This window comes from Zeus faber, assembly GCF_960531495.2.
Source record: "Zeus faber genome assembly, chromosome: 11".
NCBI classification, from domain to species: domain Eukaryota; kingdom Metazoa; phylum Chordata; class Actinopteri; order Zeiformes; family Zeidae; genus Zeus; species Zeus faber.
In genome coordinates this window covers 13,646,710-13,659,364 of record NC_137205.1, presented here as the reverse complement: position 1 = coordinate 13,659,364, position 12,655 = coordinate 13,646,710, and the positions used below count along the sequence as shown (strand labels likewise).

The window sequence follows — 12,655 nt, the reverse complement described above, 5'->3', positions numbered from 1 at the left end:
CTTCAACTTTCTACTGTCTGGCTCCTGTGTAATTTATGGAATGACATAGGATGTGATTATGAATGGGATGTTTCTGATTCAATAGATAGAATTGAGGAGCAAACTGAATCATGGGGACAAAACTGGGGCGTGTGTGTGTGTGACATGGAATGAAATGTAATGGGACGTGTTTTAATGGGGGTCCACTGTGGCCAGTGATGGTCAAATAGCGGAGTTCCGGTCCTCCCGTGCCCAAACGGTGTGACTCCAGAGCTGTCTATGGACCGCACCATGCCCGGATTTCTATCTCAGCCATACGCGGATTTCGCCGTTCTTCTCTCTTTCCTGTCAGCTGGTTTCGACTATCAGGGCGGACCGGGCCGCTCTGACATTTCCTGGAGAAGGAAAATAATCCCCTGGTCGTTCGAGAAGGAAGAGAGATTTGCAGTGTGTGTCTTCAAGGTCATTGTGTGAGTCCCCCCGCAGCTTACACTCCAGCTGAGGTCCTCCCTCCCTCCCTCCCTCCTCCTCGCAGGATGCAGGCTGTCGCCACATTACTTCAGGCCCTAACTCTCCCTGCTAAACCAAGCGCCTGGATCTCTGCCTCTCACTTCCGTGGGGATGTTGTGGGACTCCCCATTCCAACTGTGTTAACTTCTTTGAGTTGCCAGGTTTATGTAAGTGGACCAAGTTGTCATCAATATTATTCCAGGGGTTATTATTACGGGGTTCTTCGATGGAGTCGTAGCCCTGCGAAGCCGGCAGCTTGGGCCGAGCGTGTCCTCAGTCACATCTGGACTGTTTTCTCGCCCTGTAGACAGCATTTTTTCATCTTCGAGACGCAGGCCCGGGTCTGTCCCGCATTACCTTATTTGATGAGTCTGGAGCTGAGGAACAAAAAACACCCGGGGCCTTTGTAAACACCGGTCACGTTAACGCTGTCATGAAGATGGTAGAGAGGATTTGGGCCGCAGGGCTGCAACGTAGCCCCTCCCCCTTCCAGTCTAACCGGGATTATGCAGCAGAGACAGAAACTTGGCTCCAGATTCTCCACCCCCCAAAAAATATGGTGTTTCTGATTTGTGCCCGTCCGGCTTTCTGAGCCCTGAGAGAGAGAGAGAGAGGGAGAGAGAGGAGGACAAACTCGGCAGCGAGAGAGAGAGTACAATGGAGGAGGAGAATCGGGGTGAAAGTGTGATGTGACCCACCGAGGGCAAAGGAGGGAGGAGAATCGGGGTGAGGAGAATAGATGTGGCTCCTCTCCGTCTGCTGGTGAGTGCCCTGCTCTGCGGATGATGGATTGTAATCACGTCGGATTGCGATTTTATCGCTGCGTTAGACTGTTTATAAATCTGACCGCCATGCCTGTTAGAAGGATGCATCACCCTCCAGATGTATTTATGTACAGTCTGTGTCTGGAGGTGATGGGGGGAGTGTGTGTGTGTGTGTGTGTGTGTGTGTGTGTGTGTGTGTGTGTGTGTGTGTGTGTGTGTGTGTGTGTGTGTGTGTGTGTGTGTGAATGTGTGTGTGTGTGTGTGTGTGTGTGTGTGTGTGTGTGTGTGTGTGTGTGTGTGTGTGTGTGTGTGTGTGTGTGTGTGTGTGTGTGTGTGTGTGTGAAGGGGGCGGTTCGAGGGTTAAAGGCCGTGGGAGCAGGGGTGCAGCTGAAGATGATTCCCCATTGTTGATCGCCCTCAGAAATGATTAGACCGATGAATCGTTATCACTTTCACAGGGTGCTCAACACTCTGCTGTAGGGAGTGCTAATGTTAGTTATGCAACATATCCGCTTCCACGTAAGGGTCTTCATTTTTCCTCTAGTGCCGCTCCGGTCAGTCCTCCTCTTATTCTTTATGCTCTGTGAATGCATTTTGAACTTGGCCAGGTTTAAACACAATGCCACAACTGATTCTATTACTGTGGGTTTTTTTTGTTTTTGTTTTTTTTAGCCACTTCTTCTGTATGCACCAATAAGCCCTTGACTTACTAATGTTTTAAGCATGTCTGCCATTCCAAAAAAATGCTAAGACCACATAGTCAGGGATGGACAGATAGACAGAGGCCAAGCCTCTTGACTACAAACTAATCCTCCCGTGAACTCATCCACCAGATCCCTTTTTGTCCAATAAGCTCCTCTTTTGTTGTGTCTACATTCCACTTCCGTCCATCCAATTTTCCATAAATTTTTCAAGGTTTTTCCGCAGGGTGAGAGACGGCAATTATCATAAACGTATTTGTTACAACAAACATGATTTTTTTGAGCAGGTGATTTATGGCCCCTGCCTTCAGTGGTTCTTTCTCAGTTTTTGAGCGATTGACTGAAACCACCCTTCAGGAAACCAACCTTCACAGTTAAATGCCAGCATTTTTGCAAACCTTCTGCCAAAAGAATTCCTCGCTTATCTGAGAGTCGAGGACGTAATGGTATTGACTGTCTGCGAGGGCTGGAACCGCAATCAACCAATATAGAGACAACCGTGGCAAGATTTGACGGCATTTCTCTACAGGCAGGATGACAAACCAGTCAACAGCCAATCAGTCCAACAAGAAGAATGAGAAAGCGGAGAGTCAGCATGACGATGCCACCGAAGTGGAGTACAAGGATGCCGGACACTGCAGCCGCAACACCCACAACATCCTGCTGGGACTCACCGTCATGGGTACACACATACCGGCTCGACTTTGAGGCTTTTACTGTGAAGTAAATAGCAGCAAAGATATAATACAAAATAATTATTGTTGGTCAGATCAGAATTGGATGATTCAATTTTGTATTTGTCAAAGAGGTCACCCCTACTACACGTTAGTGTAGCGTTACGGCTAGGGTTGGAGTTAGGGTTATGGTTAGCCGAACCCTAACCTCAGGTGAACTACAACTTCATATCATTTTCCGTCCGAGTATACTCCCCAGGAGGGCTTGACTTAGGTCAAATAAAGGAGCAACCTCATACTTGAAAGTTGCATTGCCTTTAGTCCATGGAATAAACACATGGAGATCCTAAACCAAAAAGTAAAGCAACTTTGCTGTGTTTTCAGCTTGCCGTCTTTCCTTGGCAAAAAAAATAAAATAAATGCCCCGCCAGGTTTTCTCGTGTTCCTTTGGTCGTCATTATCTGTCGTTTGTCATTGTCTTAGGTAGCAGGCACAAGTTCCATTTGAGGTCAACTTATTCTTGTTGACTTTGCGGTGGCCTCTTTTTAGTCATATGTGTCTTACAGATGGGATGTAACGTCTTTAGTTTAGGGAAACAGTGAGGTCTTTGAGGCATTTGTTTCAAAACATCTCTCATTTCTGTTTTTTTTTCTGCCCTCCCCTTTGCCTCCTTTAACTCCCCCTCCACTCTCCTTATCATCTTTCTCACCAATCTTGCGACCCTGCCTCGTGTCTGCTACCCTTCCTTTTGCTAATCTCCTCTCGCTTCTTACTCTCCCTCTCCCCTCCCCACGTCTCCCCTCCTCTCTCCCCGTCTCCTCCGGCCTCGCCCCGCCGTCCCCCGTCCCCAGGTGTGGTCATGGGGACGGTGTTTGGGATGCTGCTGAGGTACATGGGGGTGAACGACAGCAACGTGCTGATGATGGTTTCCTTTCCGGGGGACATTCTGATGAGGATGCTGAAGATGCTCATCCTGCCTCTCATCATCTCCAGCCTCATCACAGGTGCACGTTCAGTCACAAACTCGCGAATATGTTAATATTTTATCAATAATGTCCAACTATCATATCATCAATACAATCTTATTGAGTTGTAAGTTTAAAGTAATAACACAGATTTTACTGTTCATACAACAAAACTTTTATTGAATAAAAATTACAAGTTTATATCAGAAAAAACCCCATTTAATTTGTTCATTTCAAATACTTTGCGGAGACCATTTCTGCAGTCATATTATAACTAGTTATGTATTATGTAATCACACATATTTCCAATAAGATAAAGAATTCACTATTGTTATGTAATCCATCATTAAGTAATACTGTGTTAAGGTGTGTAAACAGATATTCATTTTGAAGCCAGAGAATATTTGTGGTGGATACAGCCAGTGGCCACACAGTAGAATCAACTCTAACTCGTAGGAAACATATGGTCATGTCCTAGGGCCATGCAAGTCTATGAGGGGGAATAACCATGAATAAGTATATTTAAATGAATTTTATACAATACAGGTACAGTATCTAATAAAAACAAAAATAAGGTCAATATTAACACAAGAAAGTTTGATGTTTTCACTCAATGATTGGTTAGAAAATAAATGCTTTGCATTTTAACTCAGAGGTTAGTGTCTGGTCACATTGACTTAAATGTAAAAATATGCTGTTTCAAAAATAAAAATATGATGTTAGACGTACTTCCTATATGGCTTAACTTTCAGACATAAGTCAGACACACACACTTCAATAGTTTAGATCAGACTCAGGTCAGCATAGGATTACTTATACACAAGCATTCAAATGCATGGATTGTAACAGCCACGTCCCTTTCAGGCCTGGCGGGTCTGGACGCCCGCTCCAGTGGCAGGATGGGCAGCAGGGCCATGGTGTACTACATGTCCACCACCGTCATCGCTGCGGTCCTGGGCGTCATCCTGGTCCTGGGGATCCACCCCGGGAACCCCAAGCTGAGAGGCAGCACGTTTACCTCCGCTCCCAAGAACCAGGAGGTCAGCAGCCTGGACGCCTTCCTGGACCTCCTCCGAAACCTTTTCCCAGAGAATCTGGTCCAGGCCTGCTTCCAACAGGTACAGCCCACGGTCACCTTTGAATCAAAAGCATTTTACTGTTGTGTTGCTTTCATTTACTTTCACTTTTGATTGCTATGAGTCTGGATGTACATCTTGGCATGACTGTCATGCTTGTTTTACTCATTGGGTGAGTGAGGACAAAATGGTCCTAAAGGTGTGATTTAGACATAATGGTGTCCTTATAATTGAAAACCCAAGCCTTAGTAACTTCTCTCCCGGATTGAAAAGCCACCGGTGGAAAAATGTTTTCAATGTTGTTTGAAACCCATGTCAAGAAATCGGTCAGCTGGAAATCTTTCAAATATGTGAATATACAGCTCAGTTGCTCAGATATATATGTGTGTTAAGCTAATGTATTATAATTCTTTTTCACTTTTCCCCTCCTCCATGCTATATGTGTGTTAGTCCGGTGCCCAGACGGGTCATTTGGCCAACGTTGGACGGTGGAGCAGGGTAGCCAAAGTAACAGTGACAGATTTGGCCACTGTTTATCCACACTGATCATTTTAAATGACAATCTAAGCCTCCACCATGTTGGACAGTTTCCCTCTTTTGTCCAAATCCTTTTAACCTCCTCTTCTCCTCCCCTGCGCGTGTGTGTCAATGATTAGAAATCGTCGCCTGTGTCCGGCTGGGCGAGGATCAGCCCTCCTGCAACGGCTAATCTCTTTACATCTGTGTTGCCGTGCGTCAGCGGAGAGATTCCTGTTTATGGCTTCTTCTCTTTGTTCCTAAAGAATTCCTCGGCCCAAACGCCTGTCTGTCTCTATGTCTCTTTTAGCAGAAGTGTTACACACTGCTAAAAATGTGTTGATTTGAGTGATTGAAGTCAACTAATTTAAACAAAGATTCCTCTGTTTTTTCCACCTTAGCCTTCATTTTAGATCATTGGGGGTCAGCGTGAGTGGCTATAGTGAGTGGCTTCGGGCTAGGGCTAAATGCTGGAGTTGACCTTCAACAGAAATTAAACAGACAACGGTTTTGGGCATTGCAAGTCTCTTTTTTTTTTTCATCTACATCAAAAACACATTTTACTGAATTCATGCCATGCTGCTGAGAAAGCTTTGGTTATCACACATGACGACGGAATAGTTTTATTCACAATAGAGCAGCGCTTTCTGTGGCACTGACTCTATGCAGCGGCAAAGTCCAACCACCTGAAACCTATGGTCCTTCTTCTATCTTTTATCATTCTGTCATTCTACCTTTCTATCATCCCATCTTCCCTTCAGGTCCAGACTGTCCTGAAGAAGGTCCCAGTAGCATCAAACCAATCCGAGCCCGTCTTGGTCAACAAGAGGAAACTGGAATATAAATGGGGCATGAACGTCCTGGGTGAGTGGACGAGAGCTTCCTGCTTGACTCTCCTTTGAATGGGCCGAATTGTTTGTGTGTTTCTCTCGTTTGTTTTTTGTTTTTAATTCAAGCTGTTTTCTGTTAGTGTGGAGAGCTGTTTGGCTTCACTGCATGTGGCGTGATGTTTGGGTGTCTGTCTTTTCCTCAAGGCTTGATTGGCTTCTTCATTACCTTTGGAATATGCATGAGCAGGATGGGGGAGAGGGGAAAGATCATGTGCGAGTTCTTCAACATCCTAAATGAGATCATCATGACGATGGTCTCCATGATCATGTGGTAAGTGTTTTCTTTCGCGTGTGAGTGTGTGCATGTTTGTGTTTGTGCGTGTGCGTGCGTGTGCGTGCGTGTGCGTGCGCGTGCGTGCGCGTGCGCGTGCGTGCGCGTGCGCGTGCGTGTGTCTCAATGTGTCTTATTTTTCTTCCTGTCAGGCCAATGGGTGGTGCTTAGACATTCTGGAGATACCACACACACCGAGGTCACTGACAGTGACGGATAAGGAGACGAGTGTGTACATAAAACAAAACTGTGGGAAGCGAGCGACAGAGAGAGGGAGCGAGAGAGAGAGAGAGAGAGAGAGAGAGGGTGTCAAAAGTGAGAATGACAGAAGACAAAGAGTTTACATGTAGCCCACAGTGAAGGACAGGGACAGATGGAGGGAGGGAGACGGAGATAAAAAGACGGACGAGGGGAGAGAGAGAGAGAGAGAGAAAGAGAGACATAGAGAGAGCGAGGTAGAGAGAGGTAGGGATTCCCCAGGACGTGCTGGAGTGCGTGGAATGCTGGGGAGGAGTAGCTGGAAGGGGGGCGGTGGGGTTAGGTTGTGGGTGAGGGTCATGGTGGTGGTGGTGGGTGGGGTGGGGGGCGGGGTCCGGAACAGTGCTTTTCGGGCTCCCAGGGGATCGAGGGTGGAAGCGGTCCAGGATGTAATGGATCCACAGACAGCCGAGGAAAGAGCAGATGCAGAGGGAACACAGGGACGTGGGGAGACGTGAGGCTTCACAGGACACTGGCTCCTAATCCAGGCGTGTGTGCACGCCTACAGGTGTTTGTGTGTGTGTGTGTGTGTGTGTGTGTGTGTGTGTGTGTGTGTGTGTGTGTGTGTGCGTGTGTGTGTGTGTGTGTGTTTGTGTGTGTGCGTGTCTATGTGTGTGTGTGTGTATGTGTGTGTGTGCATGGATGTGAGTCCGCTCCACAACAGCACGCCTGTCCTGCACCTACGACTCTATAAATGTGCAGCTGGACCCCAGAGGAATTGGATCGTTGTTCACATCACTCACACAGTATAAACAAATTACTCACGAGCCTATGGCGGTGGCCAAACACAGAGCGCAGTGTATACACAGCGCATATCATACCAGGAGCACATCCATCACGCTGTGCACGCCGCATGTTTCCCCAAAACAACTGTCGCTAAACGGCGTCAGTTGCCCCCCAACAGCTGACCCGGTGGGGTGATCGCCTCGGCCCCCGGGGTCCCTCCCCAAAACATCTCGGAGGCAAACGCCAGTTTCCCGTCTAAGTGAAGTAGGTTCTCATGAATGTGAGCGGCTCTGCTCGACTCACATCCGATAATCTATCGTACCTTTCGCTCAGACGCTCCGCTGACAATGGATAAACTGCTGGTTTTGTCAACTCATGAAACATTTTCCTGAACTTTTCAATAACAACAGATCCGCTGTCATAGAACAGACATCTTAGCTATGACTGATTTGCTGCCAAAAATCAATCCCTTTATTGTAATCAAGCCGATTATCCGCAACTTGAAGCTATTTTTCTCCAATGGTTTAATCACTGTTGGTTTCTTCTGACTCTACTGCACTTTTGTCAGTTTCAAGACCCACCCAGCTCAGAAATGTCTATCCGGCCTGCATTTTAATTTATGTATGGTTATTCTGGCCTGTCAAGCTGCAGCAATGATATTTGAGTGTCACTCACCCACTCACAAATGCAGCGCTCAACTTTGTGTTGACATTCAATCCTCTCACTTAAAATCTGACATTTTCCCACATTGTTGTGCAGGTACTCTCCCTTCGGCATCGCCTCCCTGATCGCCGGGAAGATCGCAGCCATCGGGGACCTAGAGGTGGTGGCGCGGCAGCTGGGCATGTACATGGTGACGGTCATCGTGGGTCTGATCATCCACGGGGGCATCATCCTGCCCGCTATATTCTTCGCCACCACCAGGAAAAGCCCTTTCACCTTCTACTCGGGAATCTTCCAGGCCTGGATCACTGCTCTCGGCACCGCCAGCAGGTATGGCCACGGTCGTGTGTGTGTGTGTGTGTGTGTGTGTGTGTGTGCATGTGTGGGTGTGTGCGGGCGTGCGTGTCTGTTTGTGTGCGTGTGCGCGTGTGTGCGTGTGTGTGTGTGTGTGTGTGTGTACTTGCATATCCCATTTAAGCATGTGTTAACTTGTATGTGTGCGCGGGTGGGTGTCAGTGAGTGGGTGTCAGTGTGTCTGTATGCGTATGTTTCCACGTGTGTATTCCTCACATATTTCTTTTTACTACATCTTCCCCTTCAGCAGCTGCTGTAGTTATTTTGATTGATTGCTACTGTATAGCTGCAAAACTGTCCTTTTGGCTATTTGGGTCAAAAGTGTCCGGGCTAAATACCAAATACCGTATTTATGCAACTGAACTTACGAATCAGGACACCAGATCCAAAAGCAGTTGAATTTGGGTTATCATAGCCCAATGACCCTGTCAGACAGATCTGTTGCTGTAAGTGTCTAAACCCCGGGATTATTCCTCACCGCCCAAACTAGCCCTTCTGTGTCCCGCCTGCGTCTGCCTCGGTGCTGCTGAGCGCTCACTGACCGCGGTTTTCGCTTGGCCGCCGAAACCAACTGTCGCGTTGGCACATTACCGAGGCTTTAGTGAATATACGTAATCCTATCAACTTTTTTCTCTAATTATATTATGACCCCAGCTTACAGGGGCCCAGGAATCAAATTCCTTTAATTCACATGTTGGGAGGATTGCAACACTGGCCTACACAGCTGTCGGGAGGAGGATCTTGCTCTGCTCAAATTTCTCTATCTTTTTTTAAATCTTTTTTGGCACTGTCATACTGTACTACATCCACTTACTGTACCACACCCCATGGCACCCAAACCCTTGATTTGAGGAAACTCCTAAACGGCATCCAGAATGGCATCCTATCATACTAGTTAGCACGCCAAGTTTGTGTTTGGTATGCTCAAAACTATTGTACGCTCAAATAGTACGTGAAAAGGTACATAGGACATACCGCATCCGGTGAAATATCATCCACCACACACTACCCTCGCAAGCGTATCCCACAATGCCTTGTGAGGGCAAGATGCCGGTAAAAGTTTCTATGCAGTGTTGTCAGCAACCCTTGACACGCAGAAAGAAAGAGGCGAGGCGATATGATGATATATTATGTCTGAGAAGCCATGAGAAGCTGGACGTACAAACCTGTAGTACGTAGTAGGCGGATCCTGACACAGCACTAGTTTCTGGCTTTTCCATTCACTCCCTGTGGTGTTCTCGCCATGTTTTTTTTGCACTGCTGACCCGACTTCCTCTGTCGTCCTCCCAGTGCCGGCACCCTGCCCGTCACCTTCCGCTGTCTGGAGGAGAACCTGAAGATCGATAAGCGGGTGACGCGGTTCGTGCTGCCCATCGGCGCGACCATCAACATGGACGGCACGGCGCTGTACGAGGCCGTGGCGGCCATCTTTATCGCCCAGATGAACGACATCCACCTGGACTGGGGGCAGATCATCACTGTGAGGTACGAACCATCACACACACACACACACACACAAATCACGTTCTCTGTTATAAAGTAAAAGTAGGGAGGTGAGTCGAGGACGAGGAGCAAGCAGTGAGATATAAACCAGCTGTTTGAATTTTAAAGTTTCGTTCAATAATCTTTCACTAAGGTGTCGGAGGCACGGGGCCCACACACACACACACACACACACACACACACACAAACACCTCTGGAAGCACACAATTCACAGCGAGCGAGTGGGCGTGTTGATGACGAGGCCCACTTCTCCGGTGCACGCTCTTTTCTGCTTGCCTCTATACAGTATAGAATATATGCAAGCGCTGAAAATAAGTAAAATAATATTATTATTATTTGAATTCTGCTGAAAACCGGGACGATTTGGCAGTGAATGTTGAAAACCAGCGTCACAAACTTCTACCCAATGCTTCTCTTTCGCCCAAAAAGTACTACCTCACCTGCAGAGCCTTTTTTTTTTTTTTTTTTGGCCAAGAAAGTGGGACCCATTTCAGCCCTGAGTTCCTCCCGTGTAAAAGGCTCCCAGGCTCCTAAAATGGTTCCCACGGTGGGAGAGCCTTTAAGAATGCCGAGACAGACACACTGACACAAACACATTTCCAACTCTGCGAATATGCATGTTGTTGAGGTTTATCTGACTGCTTTTCGAGGCTTGTTTTTCAAGGCGGGTTGGGTTGGCAAGCCTCGGAAGGAGAGATCTTCATCTTACAAATGTTGACAGTCCATTTAACTGGGGGGGGGGGGGGGTACACAATTAGGAGGGATGGCTTTTGGGGCGCTCTCTGAATGTTGTCTGACATGTTTGCAGACAACATTGAGTGCTTTGAACGTGTTTGGCGTATGCTCTACATCAGTGGTTGTTTACTATTAACATTCCACAATACAGTCAATTCCAAAAAGTATGAATGTGACATCTGCGGCAACTTTGTTTGTAAAATGAGTTACATATGTATAATAAATCTGCGTTATGTCCCACGAGCCCTCCATGCCACGGCGGTATGATAATAAGAGAAAGGCTTCAAATGTAATACAAGTACCATAAATCTGACTCAGCAGCCACTGATAATCCCACAAAATGTGGTCGGCAGTCATAATTTTTTCGTGTAGCCAAAAGCAACGCGAAAAAGGAATTTTTTTTGTTTTTGTTGCCTCCAACCCTCCATCCAAATGATTCTTTCCTGTGATTATATCCTCTCCCCCCACTCTCTCTCTCTCTCTCTCTCTCTCTCTCTCTCTCTCTCTCTCTGTCTCTCTTCTTCCTCCCCAGCATGACCGCCACCCTGGCCAGTGTCGGAGCAGCCAGTATTCCCAGTGCCGGACTGGTGACCATGCTGCTGATCCTCACCGCCGTGGGCCTCCCCACCCAGGACATCAGCTTGCTCATCGCTGTGGATTGGCTGCTGTGAGTCAGGTGTCTCGATTCTGGCGCTGCATTCAAAGAAAGCGGAAAAAAAAGGAAATGCATGAAAAACGGTTGTCCGGTGGATTTGGTCACTCTGTATTCTAACTGACGGGCGCTTCACCTTGGTGATGAGCAAGTTTGACGCAGAAACAGTAGTGCCATTTTTCAAGACGAGGCTCCTCATGGTGAATGAGTAGGACTCATTGGGAGTAGTAAAACCTGCACCGCACCTTAATGGTCTATCTAATCTACTGCATTATAAACGCAAGTGCTACCCAGAAGAGAGAGAGAGAGAGAGAGAGAGAGAGAGAGAGAGAGAGAGAGAGAGAGAGAGGTATGATGTTTAAGTTAAGGATGAGAAACGATTCATTCAAAGGGATTCTCATTCACTCAACTCGTACTATCTTGTACACACAGTTGCCACACGTTTAAATCACATATCAATGACCTTTGTGTGTAGTTTCTTTCTATTTGTCATTCAGAACACACCTGAAGGAGTTCAGAGGTGGGGGCTTAGTTGGGCCTCATTTTGCAGCAACAACACATTTATCAGCTTGTGCTTCACAGAGGGAAGGGCAGAGATTGGTGCTTTTTCCGAGATAAGCGTGACTTTGCTCATACGGGTTCATCACTGAGCTCCTTCATCACCCGGTGACCCACTGTCCCACTGCCACTGTTCCCCCTCTGTCCACTCAGTGACCGGATGCGCACCTCCATCAACGTGGTGGGCGACTCGTTCGGCGCCGGCATCGTGGACTACCTGTCCAGGGCGGAGCTGGCGGAGCTGGACGCCGCCGAGATGCACCTGCTTCCCCCCGAGGAGGAGTTGGACTTCATCCCCCCGCCGCCGATCCTCACCGAGATGGACCTGGTCGAGGCCCTCAAGCCGCCCGAGCTGCCGCCGCGCTCGCCCCGCCCGCCCAAGCTCAACCACCACGGCCACGCCGTGTCCCACTCCCACTCCATCACCTACTCCCCGGCCCGCTCCATCCGCTCGCCCTCGCCGCGCTCCATCCGCTCCCCCTCCCCGCGCTCCGTCTGCTCCCACTCCCCCCGGCCCTATCGTCCCCACTCGCCATGCCTCCTCCGCAGGACGGAGCCTGGCTACTGTGCCCTGCCCAGTCACGACAACCAGGTACTTCCTGTTTCCACCACCCCTGAATAGAATTGGTCGTCCGCCGTTCAGCAAAGGGGATGTACTCTGATCTGCTCTGCCCTTCCCCCAGCTTCCCACCCTGCCCCGCGCCTACAGGGAGAAGGACAGGGAAAAGGAGCGTCTGCGGCGGGAGAGCTGGACGGAGGAGGAGGAGGAGAGGGTGCTGGGGGAGGTCAGCGATGGGGATGAGAGCGACGACACGGCGTACGACAGGAGGAACGCCATCCCGCTGGGCGACCTGCCCTGA

General features: G+C 48.4%; 1 protein-coding gene across 1 annotated transcript; it reads left to right on the top strand.

Annotated features, from left to right (window-relative positions):
* Window positions 1–2,488: 2,488 nt before the first annotated feature.
* Window positions 2,489–12,655, top strand: slc1a9 (solute carrier family 1 member 9; the record flags this gene model as incomplete). The annotated part of the gene is made up of 10 exons (XM_080009244.1): window positions 2,489–2,636; window positions 3,480–3,632; window positions 4,458–4,711; window positions 5,947–6,049; window positions 6,220–6,346; window positions 8,090–8,323; window positions 9,638–9,832; window positions 11,118–11,252; window positions 11,949–12,387; window positions 12,479–12,655. 10 exons carry the CDS (start codon window positions 2,489–2,491, stop codon window positions 12,653–12,655), a joined length of 1,965 nt encoding a protein of 654 aa, XP_079865370.1.